The 21105-nt window shown below is 36.9% G+C and overlaps 1 protein-coding gene across 8 annotated transcripts in view; it reads right to left on the reverse strand.

Moving 5' to 3' along the window:
- LOC121373386 (coronin-2B-like) overlaps window positions 1–21105 on the reverse strand; it is a 79753-nt gene that overhangs the window by 10745 nt on the left and 47903 nt on the right. For 3 of the 8 annotated variants that reach the window (XM_041500015.1, XM_041500016.1, XM_041500014.1), the window contains exons 11-16: window positions 20303–20416; window positions 15871–15927; window positions 13676–13878; window positions 11834–12017; window positions 7083–7454; window positions 840–920 (exon numbers count right to left, since the gene is read on the reverse strand). In XM_041500015.1, coding sequence (XP_041355949.1) covers window positions 840–920; window positions 7083–7454; window positions 11834–12017; window positions 13676–13878; window positions 15871–15927; window positions 20303–20416 — 1011 coding nt within the window. The remainder of the gene's footprint in view (window positions 1–839; window positions 921–7082; window positions 7455–11833; window positions 12018–13675; window positions 13879–15870; window positions 15928–20302; window positions 20417–21105) is intronic. The other 5 variants (XM_041500021.1, XM_041500020.1, XM_041500017.1 and 2 more) reach the window with 4 other exon arrangements.

The raw sequence follows: 21105 nt of genomic DNA on the forward strand, positions 1-21105 counted from the left end.
TAGGATGATATACTCTAGCATCATTACATATCTTCAAATATTACACTTAAAATTTTTCAGTTAAGACGATATATTCTGGCACCAGTAAATATCTTCCAATATTACACTTACAAAATGTTCAGTTAGGACGATATACATGTATGCTCACACCAGTAAATATCTTCCAACCTTTCGGGGTTTTTTTATATAATTTTCTTTTAGGACAATATTTTCTTGGTGCCAGTAAATATCTTCCAACGTTCCTTTTTTTCCTTCCTTTTAGAACAATATACTCTGGCACCAGTAAATATCTTCCAATATTACACTTAAACAAAAACATTTGTTACGACAATAAATGTTCACACCAGTAAATATCTTCCGATATTACACTTGAACACCATTTTCTGTTAGGACAATACATTCTCATACCAGTAACAATAATACCTTCTAATTGTACCAAATCTCTATCACCAGTAAATATCTTCCAATATTACACTTAAAAAAAAACCCAATCCGGTAGGGCAATATTGTATATACTTTCTTACACCAGCAACTGTATCTTCAAATTTATAAAAAATAAACTGCACCAGTACCTTCCACTTGCATACAGACACAGGCCACAACAACACAACTGGACAATAACCATTGTATGTGCTTTCCTGTCTGTGGGAAAGTGCATATAAAAGATCCCTTTCTGCATTAGGAACAAATTAACGAGTTTCCTCTGATGACTACGTGTCAGAATTGCCAAATGTTTGACATCCAATAGCCGATGATTACATAATCGATGTGCTCTAGTGGTGTCATTGAACAAAACAATCTTTACTTTACTTTTTACAGATACACGCCTACATACGTACCTCTGGGTCGCCATGGAGACGAGTCTCGGAAGCCTTGTGAACGGGCTGGTGTGCGTGCCAAACTTTCTGTATATGGATTTTCTAGAGGCAATAGGAAAGTAGAGAGACAGAAAGAGGCTACTATAAGCAAAGCGTGACAAAGTACACAGTAATATATAAATATAAAAATAATAATTAACCTATATGTGTATGTGCTCACTGAAAACAGACAACCAGGGAGGAATTCCACAAAACATTGTACGCCTAGATTTACATGTGAAACTAACAATATGACTTAAGTATTAAAAGCAGTTCTTTAAATAATAAAAACTACCAATAATATAGTTCAAATATACATAAATAATTTTTGTTTAATGTTACTGTGATTTATTTCCAAAATTATGTAATTTTTATGTGTGAAACCAATACCAAACACTAATACTGTAAATGGAGACTGTTTATATTGTCAATGTATACATAAACTTACAATGTTTTGCCAAATTGGAAAAAACTGATTACATGAATAACCATGTTTTGTCAAAATGAGACTTCTCCATTACTACACATTTAAATTAAGAATCTTTTTTAAATTAATGTTTTTTTTCTGGTTTTTTTTCTTGTGGTATATGTGTTTAATGACGATTGTTTTCTGTTAGACGGTGACATCGAGGTTATATGTTTGTTTAATCACATTAACAAAATAGTAATTTAAAAGGCTTTTTCAGACTTTTTAGAATTTTGTCAAAATCATAACTTGTTTTTATTAAAAAAAAAACGTGATGATGGATGTAGCCAGTTCTGGTTGTCTGCCCTTGTTATAAGCTACAGCAGTATAGATTTCACAGCTAAGTTAGCAGTCCTTGAAATTTGTGAAAGCAATCAGAAAGCCACCATACGACCTATTGCAAAATAGGTTTGTGATGGCATTTTAATTTTTATTGGCTATATATACATTATTATCTGTACTAAAACAGGCCTCTCAGAAATGAAAATTTGCCTAAACCATTTATAAGCATTATGTAACAAAAAAATTAAATAATAATAAATAAAGATTTTTTGTTTTTAAATAAAAATTCAGATGACCTAGTTATTTTACATAACCCAAAGTTACCATGTAGCAGTTTTGTGTAGCGTCAGGACCCATGCTTATAAAACTTTGAGTCCAGACTCAATCTCAAATGACATCACACATATACAATTTGTATGGTGTTACCATGACGTTACTGTCTCAGACTCTATTAGAGTCTCATGTCTAGACTCTATAAAGTTTTTATAAGCATCAGGCCAGGAATACTTTTATCAACATTTGGGATCTAGCTCAGTTGGTAGAGCGTTTGCTTGAGGTACCTAAATCGCAAGATCAAACCACCTCAGTAGAGCCATTCTCTGATTGGGGTTTTCCCCCCGTCTCAACCAGTGTACCATGACTGATGTATCAACGGTTGTGGTATGTGCTGTCCAATCTATGATAAAGTACATAGAACATATCTCTTGCTGGTAATGGGAAAATGTAGCGTATTTAATCTAAGACCATGTGTTAAGAAATTACATGTACCAAATGTCTGACATCCAATAGCTGAAGGAAGGAAGACATGTTTTATTTAACGACGCACTCAACTCATTTTATTTACAGTTATATGGCGTCAGACATATGGTTAAGCACCACACTGATATTGAGAGAGGAAACCCACTGTCGCCACTTCATGGACTATTCTTTTCGATTAGCAGCAAGGAATCTTGTATATGCACCATCCCACAGACAGGATAGTACATACACCAGTTGTGGAGCACTGGCTGGAACGAGAAATAGCCCAATGGGTCCACCGACAGGGATCGATCCTAGATCGACCGCGCATCAAGCGAACGCTCTACCACTGGGCTACATCCTGTCCCTCCAATAGCTGATGACTATAAGTCAATGTGCTCTAGTGGTGTCATTAACCCTCTCGCCCTCTACTCCAGCCAAGTGTAGAGTTTGTATGTTCAGTTGTGATAACTGAATGATTGCTAAATGTTCTAGATTTAATGTGTTAAAACTACATGGAACATTTTGTTTCAAAAATTTCGATCAGCAACATTTCTGGTCAATTAAAAATCGATTGGCAACTATCGTTTAAAATGTTTTAAAATTGTGTAGCAATCTCTGAAATTGGTTTAGCAAATTGCTATATGACACTAAACAAACTGTGGCCTAAAATGAGTTAGAAATAAATCAAAAAGAATTATAGGAGAACAAAACTGTGCATGTCTGTCATTGTTATGTTCAAAGGCTTGTAAATTATAATGCAATCGCAAAAAAAGAAGATCTGAATTTCAAGGACTGCACTACATGTAGCTGTCACTGCCAACTTACCCAAGTGAAGCAAAAAGCAGGTGGTAATCATAAAGTTATAAATTTAGCAAGGTCAAGGTGAAATACACCCAGCTTTATTAACAAATCCAGATGTGCTCTACACTAAATACTCTTTGTAAGACAATTATTTTCTGCATAGTGACAAGGCAAAAAGCTGGTTATAATTTTCAGAAAGGGTTCAAAGTTATGGGGAAAAGGGTTTTAAAAATTAGGGATCAATATATTTTCCAGTTAGGAATAAAAATTATGGCACTCAGAGTTATAACATTTAGGGTGTCAATATAATTCCCTAATGGGGTCCCAAATTATGGGATTTTAAGTTTACACATGTAGGTCAGGGCTAAAAATTCAAGAGTTAACAATTTCCATGATGGGTTCAACCATATGGATGGATATCAGGGGTCTAAAATCTAAGCATCAATATAATATTTTAATGATGTACTTTTTACCTGGGCCCCGTTCCACGAAGAGATCTTAGCCCTAAGATCACCTTAAGTGCATATGTTAGCTGTGCAGTTACGGTGATCTTAGGGCTAAGATCGCTTCATGGGATGGGGCCCTGGCCTATCAATTCTAGGCAAAACAAATTCAACATTTAAAACTCTAGACCTTTGAGGATGGAAACGCAACATAGTGCAGTCTAGACCAGCCTGTAAAAGACAATAACCTGTTTAAATAGACTGTCAATTTTAAAGGCATAAATTGACAGTATAAACAATAAAATAAATAAATTTTCCAACACTCTGCTATGTCAAAAACAACAAAAGCAAACACACTAGTTTTGAAATACAATGTAGGCTACATTCCAAAACAGCAAATCAATGGATGGAAGGATGGATGGATGACATAAATGACTGAACTAAAAACATGCCTCACTATTGCACATAGATCATAGGAAAAACGATGTTTTTCAAAACATGGATAAAGTACTGAATAATAAAAATTAAGTAAAACAAAATAATAAATAAAAATATAAATTATATACCTAAATAAAAACTAAATAAATAATATATGAATAATAAGTAATAAGTAACGGACATGCATACAGACCTTTGGTTGTCATGAAATGGTTAGAATACCCACACACATTCGAGGTTACAAGTAGGTTAATGTAAAAATACAACTACAGTGAAACCTGTGTAAAACCGGACCCTGAACTAACCGGGCCCAGAACTAACCGGAATCCTGTCAAAACCGGCCAAGTTTCATAGTTCCTAATTTTCTAAATTCTAAACTGTGACCCTCTAGACACTGGATCCTGTCTAACTCGGATAAATATTAGAGGGCCGGCGTGATCCGGTTTAGACAGGTTTAACTGTATATTGTCCATAACAGTAAATTTAACTACTACACCAGGCTACAAATTGAGTGAATACATATGGCAAACAGGTATAGATGATATACATTGTACAAGCTATTATTAAACACATAGGCATCGGAAGCAGGGGGTGGGAGGGGGTGGGAGGTCTGGGGCACTGTGAGATGGCAAGATTATGTGCTGAACATACCCTCCCTCCACCCACACCAACCCACCAGTCGCTGGCATCTTCCAATACCTATGAAACAGTAATAGGAAGTGTGTGTGTGGGGGGGGGGGGGGGGGGGGGGGGGGGGGAGGAGGGGAATACAAGTAGTGATATTTAAGGTTTACAGGCTTAGGAAATAGAATCCGTAATAACTATTATTATAAGATGGGAAAAGATGAACGAGTACATGTATGTATATATACAAGTAGTGATATTTAAGGTTTACAGGCTTAGGAAATAGTATCAATAATAACTATTATTGTAAGAGGGGAAAGGATGAAAAATAATATACATGTAGTTATATTTAAGGGTTACAAGCCTCAGAGAATATAAACACTTCATAAATCATTTCTGAGATATGCCAAAAAATTGCACGTCATGTGTTTTATCATCCATTAAAGGCTTTTGTAGGAGATATCGCTGGCATTATAACTTGCGGTATCACCGCAGGAGATATCGCTTCTTATAATCTTCATTGGTCAAATTTTAATCACAAGACAATGTTTTGTTACATCACTGTGTTTGTTTCAGCGCTAAACCTACCATTAGTGACGTCACGCTACTGCCGTTCTGCTAGTTAACTAGTCTACCGCTGACATTCAACCCATATTACTGACATTGTTTACAACTGTCGCAAATGAAAAGAATGATAATGGATGATAAAAAGAATACCCCCCTCGTGTCTTGTGATACCATACAACAGTATGTTATGTGACTCATTTGTCGGTCAAATATTAAATTTCTGTCATATTCAGATAAATTATGATATTACAAGACAATGGGGAGTATCCTCTGTTTATTTGGATCAACCTACTACAACCATGAATATGACAGAAATTTAATATTTGACCGACAAATGAGTTACATAACACCAGACATGCATGAGTGTTAGACGAAACTTTCATTCTCACAATTGTCGGAGGCTTGAGGTTAGATTAATAAGAGAGAAAAGTGAGATACATGCAGGTAACCAACATGCATGTATACAATATTATAAAGTTATAGTTTTAAATATTCAATTTTATTTGAGATATATGACATGACAAGGATATACACCTAGCTCACTACTGCATCACAAATTTAATACTTGTTATGGAGTTTATTTGACAAGTTTAGCTTTCAGTTTGGATTTGGTAAACGACAGCATATAGAACTGTTCCACTCCTTTGGAACTGAGATTTTGACACTACGGTAAACTGGGCTCTGAAGTTTTTGTGGATGTCTCAAAGGCTGACTGTTTAAAGTTCTAGAACTGTCAAATGTCATAAGAGTCAGTGCATTGTCTGGATTTGAACCATAATTACAAACATCCTGCCGTTGTATGACTCAGTCTATTCTGATTGGACGACGTCACTTAAAAACTGAATGTTATCCTTCGATAAATCTCAGAAGATGATGTCACTACATAAAACAGGTCAAGGAAAGGACGTTAGAAACTGATTTTTTGTGTATTTTTAACTGAATAGAAGTGCTGTTTGTAAAAATTGTTCGTCATTTTTTTTGCATCAATTTATCGAGGTACAACAAGTCACAAATTTCTACACAACTTTATACAATTTGTGACTATTATACATCGATAAATTCACAAAAAAAACCCAAACAATTCTTATGTAATAATGTTTATAAAGTTTATCCAGACCTGTCCGGCAGGGGTGGGTTCAGGCTCTCTGAGGTGAAGGGCTTATAGGATCGAATGTGCATGGCCGATCTATTACATCCCCACCCCTCCAACCACAATCTCAACCATACCAAATGCAATGGAGATTGCTGGCTAATGATGAAAAAATATAGTGGGTTTCCTCTGTTGACTAAGTACATGTATCAGAACTACCAAATGTCTGACTTCTAACAGCCGATGAATAATCAACTAATGTACTCTAGTGGTGTTAATTTTAACAATGAGAAAGAAATGTGTGTTTTTGCACTTTTCACCCTTTTCCTTTAAAGATAATTTACTTTGCTTAATTGTAAAAATGGTCATGTTAGTGGAACTTTTGTCTGCAATTTTCATTTGGGGAGCCATTGCTCTTCTGCTATTTCCAGTTGAAGAGATTTAAACAATGATTTATTACAGGAGTGTGTTGGTGTTATGTTACAAATAAATAAATTTATTATAGTAATAGATTTAGTTAACTTTTATATTACAAATATGTATACTTATATGAAACTAATGACATAAAATTTATAACATATTTAGTAGACTACAGTTATTTTGCAGCTAGTACTAACATGATTAATTTATAAATACGGGGTGTATGATTTTAACACTAATAACGGTATTGATTTCATTATTAGTAACTACAGTTATAATACAGATAGATGCTATTAATCATAATGCATGTTTAGTTAGTATTATAATGAGTGTAAATAGTTTTGTCAACTTACATGGTCATGTGACCGAGGAGACACTTCGTCAATGACTAATTTGGCGAAACTACCGTTTGTTTGACTACTGGGGGGTGTGGCACTTTCCATACGCTGGCGTTTCTTTCTAACATAGACTGCATTTTCCTGCCACTGGAGGGCGTCATTGTCCGAACTACACAAGACTGGTGTCATCAACGAAGAAAAATCAGAAGAATCGGGCTGCATGGGAGAGAACTCTTGGTGACTTGATGTCAGGGGAGAGTACTCTTGGTGACTTGATATCAGGGGACAGAACTCTTGTTTACGTGACGTCATGGAAGAAAACTCTTCGAGACTCGATATCAGGGGAGATAATGGTGATGAGAAGGCCCTCAAGGGAGACAACCCAGGCTAAAAGCAGACAGTAAAAGCAAAGTTCTAACATGAAATATCTTTTCCAAATCTGTTCAATAGGCTACCTCCATTAAGCAGCCACCTGTTTTAACAGTACCTTTACTATTAACTTAATTTTTCTCACTTTTCGACAATTTTGGACTTAATAAGCTTTGTAAAGAGTTCTTCAATTGACCTCCCTAAAGAGGTCATTTTGAAATTCCTTGCTGCTGAATACATGTTCGATTATTGTTTTAACCCTGGATAGAACTAAAACTTAAGAAACATCCTGTTTTACTATGAATTTGCACTTTACATTAATTCAAAAATCTATGGCCAAGCCTCTATAAGAGAGAAACAGTTACTATGTCCAGAATTTGAAGATGATTTATATTGGATTTTTAGGGTTTTAATAACAGATGTTTATCAAATTTATTACTTAGCTATCACTAGTAAAACATTTTAACCTAAATGAAATGATGATAAAAAAACAAATTCAGTTCGAATATACCAATTATAATAAGATTAAACAACAATAATAATAATAATAATAATAATAATAATATGTATAAGAAAAAGAAGAGGATTAACATACCAAAACACCAGGTATTGAAAGAAAATAGTAATTTTTAACAATATAAATAAATAAATAAATAAATAACAGTTTAAAAAAACATAAAACAAAGTGCTGGTTGGGTTGGGGTGTTGTTGCCCTTTTTTTTGGGGGGGGGGGGGGCACTAGGTTTAAAAAAAAAAAATTGAGGTTTGCTTTTTGGAGGGTTGTACAGAGAGAGAGAGAGAGAGAGAGAGAGAGAGAGAGAGACAGACAGAGAGAGAGACAGACAGACAGACAGACAGTGAAAGAGAGAAAAAAAGACACACATACACACACAGACAGATGTTTTAATTACTTTTTAATCCAATTAATTCCTTTAAAAACAAAAACAAATTCTAGGGTCGAGTAAAAAGACAGATAAATTTGAAAGTAAATGAACTCTAAATAACAGAAAGTGCCAGACCTATGCGGTGCAACTGAATTCACTCTGCAAAGCTTGTTGGCTCGTACAGATACACACCCCCCCCCCCCCCCCCACGGAAAACTCAAAGACAGGTATTCTTAAGATAGCAGAAGCAAAATGCTGAATAAATATCGGAGAAAGAAAAACGTAACAGTTACTATAGTAAACAAACAAAGGAAAAATATCCGCCCGGTCCCCCCTTCCCCTAACCCTAACCCTAGCCCTAACCCCAGCCATAATCCCAACCCTAACCCTAACCCTAACCCTAACCCTCAACCCTAACTAAAAATAATAATGGAGGGGACCGGGCGGATATTATACCCAAACAAAGAGAAGAGAATACTAGACGTAGGTGGGTGACAGGGTTTCATTGTCTGTCTGTCTGGATGATGTCATCATAAAGCTGTGAGTCCACTGGTGTGTATGCAGTGCGGACATGTACACAGACACATTTTGTCTGTGTCCATTTATATAGCTGCCAGTACAGTTTTGTATCTACTTACAGTGTGTTTTCACACGTTTCTGTACACCTTTTCGGAGCAGAACGTAGCCCTGTGGTAAAGCGCTTGCCTGAGGCACAGTCGTCTGGGATCAATTCCCGTCAGTTGGCTATATCTCGTTCCAGCCAGTGCACCATGACTGATATATCAAAGGCCGTGGTATGTGATATCCTATCTGTGGGAAAGTACATATAAAAGATCCCTTGCTACATTAGGAAAAATGTAGCGGGTTTCCTCTGATGACTACGTGTCAGAATTACCAAATGTTTGACATCCAACAGCCGATGATTAATTAATCAATCTGCTCAAGTGTTGTCGGTAAACAAAACATTTTTTTTTTATTCGGTTGCCAGTATGGTTTTGTATCCAGTTGTTTTCTGACACGTTTCTGTACATGTTTCCGAATCTACCGCTACATGATCCGGATCGACAAAATAACATATCCACAGCCAAATGCCAGACTGCATTCCATGCCGGACAAAGACCGGCCTCGGTGGCGTCGTGGTAGGCCATCGGTCTACAGGCTGGTAGGTACTGGGTTCGGATCCCAGTCGAGGCGTGGGATTTTTAATCCAGATACCGACTCCAAACCCTGAGTGAGTGCTCCGCAAGGCTCAATGGGTAGGTGTAAACCACTTGCACCGACCAGTGATCCATAACTGGTTCAACAAAGGCCATGGTTTGTGCTATCCTGCCTGTGGGAAGTGCAAATAAAAGATCCCTTGCTGCCTGTCATAAAAGAATAGCCTATGTGGCGACAGCGGGTTTCCTCTAAAAAATCTGTGTGGTCCTTAACCATATGTCTGACACCATATAACCGTAAATAAAATGTGTTGAGTGTGTTGTTAAATAAAACATTTCTTTCTTTCTTTCCACGCCGGACAAATGGACAGTCTCATGTTATTTCAATGTGAGGGATTTTAGCAGGGTGCACAATGGGAATAATTTTGCTTGAGCCAATTTGGAGATATCTAGGGTATTTCTTTGAAAAATATTACAAACTAGCTAAATTTAAAAAAAAAAAATTCTATTAGGCAAATGCATGTACTAAATGTTGTAGGTGGCTTTGTATTAAATAAATTAGAAATTGGGTAATTTGGCAAACAGCAGAGTGAGCCCTGTTTAGATGTAGCTGAATCCACGTCCACATAAGCACAAGTGAACACGCAACTTAACTATAGTCCTTCCCACCTATTTTTCATACTACGGGATTCACTACAAGTTATTTATTTCTGAGTCGAATGTTTTGTAAACTGCAGATTAAAATAGGTATGTTTTGGTTATTTGCAACAAAACACTTGACTTTTCTTCTTAGTATCTTACGTGAAACCAAACTATAAATATTTCCAAAATATATTTCTGTATTTAGATGGGACGGACAATAGGTATATTATACACATGGTCACCTAGAATGTTTTCAGATGTTTTCACTATCTGTGTGGATGATATGACTAAAGTGAAGTGTCAAAACTGTCATGATTTAATGATAAGTTGTAGTATACAGTCAGGGCTTCTAGATTATGGTATCCCCACTCCCATTGCTAGTGATATTCAATGTTGGGCTAGTAAATAACTACTATTGCTATGCCCGACGGCTAGTGGAAAAAAAAGGTCAAATGTTACAGTTAAGTTTATTTTGTAAATATGAATATCCAGTCCCCACCTCAACCCCCCCCCCCCCCACCCCCACCCCACAATGTTAGTGTTTTCTAACCTCTATCTCCCATTTAGGAGACATATCTGATTATTACTATTATTTAGTAAAGTAGGGCTAGTGAATTTTTAATTGTGGCTAGTATATTTTTTAAATCACTGATCCCATGGCTAGTTGATTTTATAAAAATTCTAGAAGTCATGATACAGTGCATGAACTAACAACAAAGTCACCTAAGTATAGGTGGTCAGTCTATTACAGGTAGTAGCTAGGCTTTCACAGGGAACATTTTGTTCTAGTCAGTTCAAAATTGTCCATCGATCTCGGAGTCTTGTGTAGTGAATCGCGACGCAACACTCAATAGAATGTTTCCTGTTTCAGCGTATTTTGTTTGACCAACAATATGGATGGGGTAACCCCGGTGAACGGTTATACCTGTCATCAAGGTTTAATGAGGTGTAAATCTGGCCCCTCTATACCTACTGAATGCAGTGAGGTGTATCACTCAGCATTTGAAATAAGCACTTGTCCGTTTGTCCTGACAAATGAAAATCTATTCGGACAAACAAATGCACCTTGGTGCTTGTCCTGTAGACAAGTGAAAATGTTCAATGCAGTTTCATTTGAAGCAATCAAAAACATCATCCTTGTACTTGAATAAAACAAACCATTTATTTGGACAACTGAAAATATTGGTGGACAAGTAGATTTCTAGATGTATTTGCCTGGACTATATTCAGGGTCTTTTTTAATAGATAGATAGATAACAATTTAACGTGCCCATATACCACTAGGATTTCGAACACGCCCATCCAGAGTCCGACCTCCAATAAGATCTGTGGCCTGACTCAGGATAGGGGGAGGATAGAGTTGAAAATGGGCCGAATTCTGAAAATGGCTATTAGTAAAAAAGTAAATAGAATCCTTTTTAATAGCATGGTTTTTTTTTGGCCGTGTACATTTTCTTAATTGTATGGATTGTGACAGTTATTGCAGACTGATATGTACTAAAACATAACAAATATACCTCGGAAAATGATAACCTATACATCTGTATACAACACATCATTACATCACGACAGCTCTGTACTACAACACAACAAAAATACACTCTTGAATATCTCGGAAAATGATACTCTATACGTCTGTATACAACAGATCATGACATCACGACAGCTATGGCAGGCCGATCTGTACTAAAGAACAACATACACTGTAGCTTACCTCTGAATCGGAGCAGTTGATGCCATTCAGACTGACGGTGGTGTTCGCGGGGACGGGGGAGGTGGGCGACCACATTTTCCTCTGGTACTGCTTCGGCTCGGTGGGGGGAGGAGGGGACGGGGGCACTTCAGAATCGTGGCCCTCAAACATGGATTTCGTCTTCTGAATCCTGCCCTGGTTCTCCCTGCAAATATAATAATTACAGATTGTAATTAATTTTCACCTGTTGAATATCAAACATTTGGTAATTGTGTCTTCAGAGGAAACCAACTACATTTTTTTCATTAGCATAAAAACAAAGAGAGAGGAAACTTGATGGAGTTTATAGACTGCTAAAAATGATAAATCAGCAATGGATCTTATACATACATTTTGTCATAGACAGGACAGTACACACCACACCCATTGGTGTACCAGCCATGGGATACTAGTTAGGAGTGGGGGGGGGGAGAGAGAGAAGAGAGGCTGGTGGAAATTAGTCCACGAAGGGCGATCGAACATGCGACCCATTGCACTTCAGGCGAGTGATCTACTGGACTAAGTGCCACCCCACTACAATGAATCTAACCTACATATACAAAATCCAATTAATGTTCAAGTGTTCTATCCTGGGCACACATCTTAGCTATCTGGGGTGTCTTGGCTAGTGATTAGTTATTAGTGACAGACAGAATTGGAGTTGTGATCTGGGTGGCAGCCGGCACCGGAATGTGAACCTAGTTCCTACCAGCCTTAGGTCTGATGACTTAACCACTAAACCACAAAGGCCAGTACACAATCAAGTGTATAATTGTAAGCATGAAATGTAGGCAGCTGTATCTTCGTTAAAACACTGTACAAATGATATAATGAACACATTAATTGACCAACCTGATAGTCATGTAAAAACACCGTACAACTGATATAATTAACACATTAATTAACCAACCTGATGGTCATGTAAAAACACCGTACAGCTGATATAATTAACACATTAATTGACCAACCTGACAGTCACGCTGTCTTCGTAAAAACACTATACAGCTGATATAATGAACACATTAATTGACCAACCTGACAGTCACGCTGTCTTCGTAAAAACACTGTACAGCTGATATAATGAACACATTAATTGACCAACCTGACAGTTTCTTTGTAAAAACACTGTACAACTGATATAATTAACACATTAATTGACCAACCTGATGGTCAAGTAAAACACTGTACAACTGATATAATTAACACATTAATTGACCAACCTGATAGTCATGTAAAAACACTGTACAGCTGATATAATGAACACATTAATTAACAAACCTGACAGTCACGCTGTCTTCGTAAAAACACTGTACAACTGATATAATTAACACATTAATTGACCAACCTGATGGTCACGTAAAACACTGTACAACTGATATAATGAACACATTAATTAACCAACCTGACAGTCACGCTGTCTTTGTAAAAACACCGTACAGCTGATATAATGAACACATTAATTAACCAACCTGATAGTCACATAAACACCGTACAGCTGATATAATAAACACATTAATTGACCAACCTGATAGTCACGTAAAAACACTGTACAGTTGATATAATGAACACATTAATTGACCAACCTGATAGTCACGTAAAAACACCATACAGCTGATATAATAAACACATTAATTAACCAACCTGACAGTCATGCTGTCTTCGTAAAAACACTGTACAGCTGATATAATGAACACATTAATTGACCAATCTGATAGTCACGTAAAAACACCGTACAGCTGATATAATGAACACATTATTTGACCAACCTAATAGTCACGTAAAAACACCGTACAACTGACATAATTGACACATTAATTAACCAACCTGATGGTCACATAGTCTTCGTTGTAGCTCAGACGCTTGATGTTTTTCACGGAGGCCGGTTCCGACATGGACTCTACCATGTTGTTTGGTACGGTTTCCGAGGCGATGGTATTTGGGCGGTTAGATCTCCAGTCCCCAGATGCACGGGTCCGGTTCATGGCCTTGTACGTCGTAATCATCGGCGCTTGTTGTAAAACACCATCCTACAAAATAGTCCACTTTTATAGTCAATCTATTATCAGCTGGGTAACTTGCAGTCATTAATGTGGTATCATACATATGGTTAGTTCTACACTAGGTCTATAGTCCGTCCTACAGGGAACGCCTTTTTTCATGCTATGGAATTGACTACAAGTTATTTATTTCTAAGACGATTGTTCTGTACATTTACAAGGTTATGGGATCGAGCTCAGTCGGCAGATCGCTCATCTGAGGTGCTTGCTTTTTAGGATCGAACCACCTCAGCGGACTCAGTCTCCGATTGTTTTTTTGGGGGTCTATCTGTAGGAGACTGTAGGTTTAATAATACACTTAATAATAAAATAAAACATAAGTAATCAGGCAGTGTTTCTGCCAGAAAGTAATTTTTGGGCATGGCGCTATGGAATTGAATGCAACCACAGTCAACAGAGGGTATGGGGAGCCTCCCCCGGACAGAAAATGGGTTATGTTTAGGTTTAGGGTTAAGAAAATCATACAGTAATGATAATTAATTTTGTCAAAAAGTTAACTTAAAAAAATCAGCAAAAACATTTGAGTATGGCACCATACCCATTTTACCCTTTGGAAGAAAGAAAGAAAGAAAGAAAGAACTGTTTTATTTAACGATGCACTCAACACATTTTATTTATGGTTATATGGTGTCAGACATTATCACATATGGTTATGGACCACACAGATTTTGAGAGGAAACCCGTTGTCACCACTACATGGGCTACTCTTTCCGATTAGCAGCAAGGGAGCTTTTATTTGCACTTCCCACAGGCAGGATAGCACAAACCATGGCCTTTGTTGAACCAGTTATGGATCACCTACCAGCCTGTAGACCGATGGCCTACCACGATGCCACCGAGGCATGTAAAAAAACAACAACAAAAAAACACAAAATTAAAAACCAAAAATTATTACATAAAAAGAAATTGCCATCAGTATATATGAATATATGAGCTATATGGCAATTCATACTGCAACTACCGCAACTGCTGTTGCAACTTACGCTGTTAAGTTTAAGCTCCGAATATTACACATATGTAGCAAAATAAAACACACTTCTTTTTAAATGTGACAAACCAAAACCTTTTCTAAACCAAACAACGAAAATGAAAGTAGCAAGAGAAATTTGCTACATAAACCAATCAAAATATACATAACAAGTGAAATCTGTATGTAGCAACCAATCAGCACATACATGTATGTACTGAAGAGAAAAGAAGATAATTAAAACATGTCCATTCAGAATCTTAGTTTAATGTTTTTAACAAGAAGGAAATTAAAAAGAAAGAAAAAACCCACAAAAAGATAAAAAATATTCCCAAAGTTACAAAACAAATAACCTACAGTAACTGCATTATGACAAAAACACAATAAACCTATGTTAACAGTTACAAAAGAATGAGAAAGCCCGGGGTAAGTTCAGCCAGCTGTTTTTCACTAACGCTTGCTAGTCTGTTTTTTACGCTACAAGTTAAAGGCGTATACCCGTGAAAATGAACACTAAGTTTGGTTAATCTACAAACCTGTAACAAATATAAAATTATGTACAATAGAATGAAACAAAGTCTGTGACATTGAAACGGGTAAATACCCTTAAAAAATAGACTAGAGCTAGGTCCTCTCGAGAACGGGTTTTTCCTCAGAGCTACGTGTATTTTTAACATATGAAAAATACATTTTGTATTATTAGAAACAACAGGAGGACCATAAACCCTTTAAATGTATGGAAATGGATAATCAAAACAATAAACTCTAAGTACATGTTATGTCCAATTTCTGTTACCGAGAATGGCTCTAATAATTTTAAAACGTGCCTTAGTGTTTGAAAACTACCGTCTGAAGCTTTGGGTACCAGACAAAATAGTTTGCTAACGTTTTTGCAAAAAACGGTTGGCTGAACTTAAGTCTGAATTAGTGCAAGAACAAAACAATATTAAACACGAGTTATCTACAAAACAAAAATCCTACAGTGACTGAGTTACCTGTTTCTGTACCGCTTTTGAAGTGGTTATTTTGGGCGTGTTAGTGACCGAGCCGTCCTAGCGAACCAAAAAGAGAGAGAAGAACACACATGCTAATAGCTACATACAAAACACTAACAGTCAAAAACTAAAACACTTAAAAAAAAAAGGTGAAATTATCTCAAGATGTAAATTGTGGCCCACTCTCACAAACTCTATTATAAGTGTACAAATAGAGCAAACAAAGAAAGAAAGAAATGTTTTTATTTACAACACACTCAACACATTTTATTTATGGATATATGGCGTCAAACATAGGTTGAAGGACCACACAGATAATGAGAGAGGAAACCCGCTGTTGCCACTTCATGGGCTACTCTTTTCGATAAGCAGCAAGGGATCTTTTATATGCACCATCCCACAGACTGGGTAGTATACATACCACAGCCTTTGATATACCAGTCATGGTACACTGGCTGGAACGAGAAATAGCCCAATGGGCCAATGACGGGGATCGATCCCACACCGACGGAAAAATCGAGCGAGCGCTGTTCCACTGGGCTACATCCCGCCCCTAGAGCAAACAAAGTCTTGGTGGTGTCAATCAGAATTAAACTTTATATTTTAGATTGTTTTATTTGTAACATAAGGTACTCAGCTGTCATATTCCTGATGCTTCTGTCTACTTGACTGACGCCATATAACCGTAAATAAAATGTGTTGAGTGCATCATTAACTAAAACATTTCTTTTTTTTCTTTTTTGTCTACCTGAATTACCAGTATCTATCCTTCAATTTTTTTTACACGTTTTATAGACTTCTAATAATTTTGATGTGATTAAATGTTTCATTAAAAGATTCAGAAGTTTTCAACAAGTTTTAAATTAGGTTGCTATGGAATAACTATGGCTCTCTGTTTTAAACCTGTGATGATTTTGCTTTTTCAAAATGGCTGTCGCTATTCCTATCAGTTTAAAATGCCAAAAACACATTCAACTTTCAAGCCACAGAGAAGATTTTTTATAATCACTTTAAATCAAATTTTATGGCATTTTGAAATATGTGCATATCTCTAAAATTAAAAAAATTAAAAGATGTACACTGACGTCTGCCTAAACCAGTTTCAAATAAAAAGATGTACACTGACGTCTGCCTAAACCAGTTTCAAAAAACAGTTTGTTCTGTTTAACTAGAGCACATTGATTTATTAATCATCAGCTATTGGATGTCAAACATTTGGTGATTGTGATACATAGTCTTACTCTTAAGAGAAGAAACCAACTACATTTTTCCAACGTATGGTAATTTTGACAGTCACAGAGAGGAAACCCGCTACATTTTTTTTCCATTAGCAGCAAGGGATCTTTACTATGCACCATTCCACAGACAGGATAGCACATACCACAGCCTTTGGTATACCAGTCATTGTGCACTGGCTGAAATGAGAAATAGCCCAATGGGTCCACTGATGGGAAACCAGTTTCTTCTTCTTCTTCTTCTTCTTCTCGTTCGGTTTCATATGCTCACTAAACCCTGAGATGTGCTGCATCAATGAACTGGATCATCAGTTGGAGCTCACCAGCGCTGCCCCATAGCTTTTCTTTAACCAGTTTCAAGGTGGACTGACAAAATGCACTAGTATATACACAGTGCCAGATTAGGCAGATTTCACCAACCTGTCATTGAACATCACCCTGTGATCATAACTGTTTACACAGGAATCTGGATTACACAGAAAGAATTTTTTTATTTATTTAACGACACACTCAACACATTTTGTTTGTGGTTATATGGTGTCAGACATATGGTTAAGGACCACACAGATATTGAGAGAGGAAACCTGCTGTCGCCACTTCATGGGCTACTCTTTTCGATTAGCAGCAAGGGTTCTTTTATATGCACCATCCTACAGACAGGGTAGTACATACCACAGCCTTTGATATACCAGTCGTGGTGCACTGGCTGGAACGAGAAATAGCCCAATGGGCCTACCGAAGGGAATCGATCCCCGACCGACCGTGTATCGAGCAAGTGCTTTACCACTGGGCTACATCCAGTCCTGGATTACACAGGTGCTGGTTTGGACAGACTCCACTGCATGTACATGTACTTCAGGTTTTGTCAGAGAAGGTCACAACAGTTCCAGCCAAGATGATACCTCCATATTACAGTGAAAATTACAAGTGTTACCTAAACAAACTTCATCCGAAAGGTCTGTGACTAGTATTAATAAGATAACAGTATAATTTTGTAGAAGACTGGGTTTTTTTTATAATGCCATCAAAAGGTCTAGAATCTTCTACAGCCTCTTCACTTGAAATATACAGAAATAGAAGGCAAAGTTACAACAGTAAAAGACAATCCTTTTACAAAAATGATTTTTAAAATACTGTTTAAGTGGTCTGAAACTTCATGTATTAGAAAAATGTTTTATTTAATGACGTACTCAACACATTTATTTTACGGTTATATGGCGTCAAACATATGCTTAAGGACCATACAGATATTAAGAGAGGAAACCCGCTGTCGCCACTTCATGCACCATCCCACAGACAGGATAGCACATACCACGGCCTTTGATATACCAGTCGTGGTGCACTGGCTGGATCATGTATCAAGATCTGATGAGATTAATGGAATAATGAACAGCCGAAGCAACAACAGGCAGTTTAGCAGGGCTTGAAATTAATGGCAGTACCGATGACAATTTCCGCAGTTGCGATATGAATTTCTGTAGGTCAGGACCTTTACTGATGGCAGGTTTTTTTTTACTGCTGGATGAAAATTATCGGCATCAGTTGAAAGGATAATTTTTTTTTTTTTTAATTTTGTGTTTATTTGTCTCCAATGTTACTGGTTTAAAATCGCTGTAGACATTACCATAGTGAGCATTTTGCCAACAGCAAAAACATTTTAAAAGTGTCATACGTAACAAGTTCTGAAATTCGAGCCCTGCAATAGCAAATAGACATTTAGTCTTAATTAATGACAAGGAAATAAGCAAACGACAGACTAAACCAAACAAAATAAAACATTTTTTTTTGAAAGTGAAAAGCAAATTATATGAAGCAAATATCAAAAACAAACTAAAGATGAAAAAAAGAAAAAAAGAGAGAAAAAGATTAGTTTAATTAATGATGTGTGGGTGGATGTGGGAAGGGGTAATTTTGATATAACTGACACATGCACATAATAAAACACATAATGCACCCCCCCCCCCCCCCCCCCCCCCCCCCCCCAGGCTCATATAGACTTGATGTGGCACATATGTGCGACCAACCTAAAACAAATTGAAATACATCAGTTTTAATGAGAGCATCTAGACTGAATGCATGCAATGCATGTGCGTCTGCAAAACAAAATAATCATAATCTGAACTAATCATATATGGAAAGAAAGAAAGAAATGTTTTATTTAATGACGCACTCAATACATTTTATTTACAGTTACATGGCGTCAGACATATGGTTAAGGACCACACACATATTGAGAGGAAACCCGCTGTAGCTACTTCATGGGCTACTCTTTTCGATTAGCAGCAAGGGATCTTTTATATGCACCATCCCACAGACAGGGTAGTACATACCACGGTCTTTGATATACCAGGCGTGGTGCACTGGCTGGAACGAGAAATAGCCCAATGGGTCCACCGACAGGGATCGATATCAGACTGACCGCGCATCGAGTGAGCACTTTACCACTGGGCTATGTCCCGTCCCTAATCATATATGGTGTGTATTCCCAAAACACAACCCGCAGACGTATCAGATACAAGTCAGGTAGCACACACACACATGTGCCACACCCAATCAATATGAACCTTTCATTTCAAAAACAAGAAAAGAAAATAACTGTCAACTGATGAGAATTGATCCTGTGATCTCCACCACCTCAGACACACTCTCAATTCCTTGCTTCCAGTGTTGACAGATAAACATAAACAAATATATTTTTAGTGCACAATATTTCTTGCCAACCTATTTTGGTTCCTGCACTGGTTATGCAACTTTAAATTCAAGCATTACTTAGTTATCTCAAGCGTGTTCTTCCATTTTGACCCAAGATAGGCATGCCTGAAACATTCGCGGTATATGGGCATGTACAAAAAGTTCTCTCTCTCACTCTCTCAAGCGTGTGTTGTATTACCCGAATCCCCCTGAAAACTTTACTCCCTGCAGTCTAAACACCCCTGCATTATTTCCACACACACACATATATCTCATTAACATAAAAAAAAAACTTTGAAGTACATGTACTAATAATTTACATTAGAAAAAAACATTGTAGGGAATTTTTCCCCACAAATACTTTATGGCTCGGTCTTTCATTTGCCAGTAAGAGTATATAACCAGTGCAGGATATCAGTCCTTGATTTATTTCACGATATATTTTAAAAACAATCTGCACACCTGAAGAGTCTAATGATGGACAAACGACAACAACTCTGTCTCACCTCTAAGGATACGACAATCGGTTCACGGTTTTGTCCCGAGATCCACTCGTCAGCTGATAGAGACGCGACAGAAGACGCTGTGGGTGGGAAAATGTCAGGCTGGAATTTCTCTGACTAAAATAAAGGAAGAAAAACTAAATATTAACTTCAAGAAAAAACTTACACTTTTTTTTTCTGTTTGTTCTTTTTTTTCTTTCTTAAATCCACTGCTATCATGTAAATACAACTTTAATATTTGTCCCCAGTATATTTCTCACAATTTATTCACCAAAAGTAAGATAACATCTAAACATGACATTGTATGTACATGTGTGTTTTTCAACAGGACTAGTTCTCTTATAGTTATATCAAATACTACATTTCGACATGGGCTTTTTCTCAAATGTACAATTAACATAGTGTTTGATGAGTAAGGAATACCTATTTTGTGAGGTAATGAATTCTAGGATTCCCCAATCTTAACATTACCAATGTATTTTGATATTGGTCTGACACGGGATAATGCCCTGTATTTGAGCAATTGGCATCACCGTTCCTGGCGACACAAATAGTAGGACCCAAAATGTATGACCCACTACCGAATACACTGAACTATCTATTACCGTGTGTCACACTGTCGTATCCTCATTTAAATTTAATTATTTTGATAGTGGGTTTAGATATCAACCATGAGTTTGCTCAATTATTTTTCCCGGGAGGAGGGCAAAAGCGAAAACGGAACAATGACAGTGTATCACACTTGACAAAAAACCAAACGTACAACACGACAAAAAAAAGAAAGTTACAACATGATTTAAGTGTTT

The sequence above is a fragment of the Gigantopelta aegis genome, chromosome 5 (genome assembly GCF_016097555.1).
Source record: "Gigantopelta aegis isolate Gae_Host chromosome 5, Gae_host_genome, whole genome shotgun sequence".
Taxonomy (NCBI): Eukaryota; Metazoa; Mollusca; class Gastropoda; order Neomphalida; family Peltospiridae; genus Gigantopelta; species Gigantopelta aegis.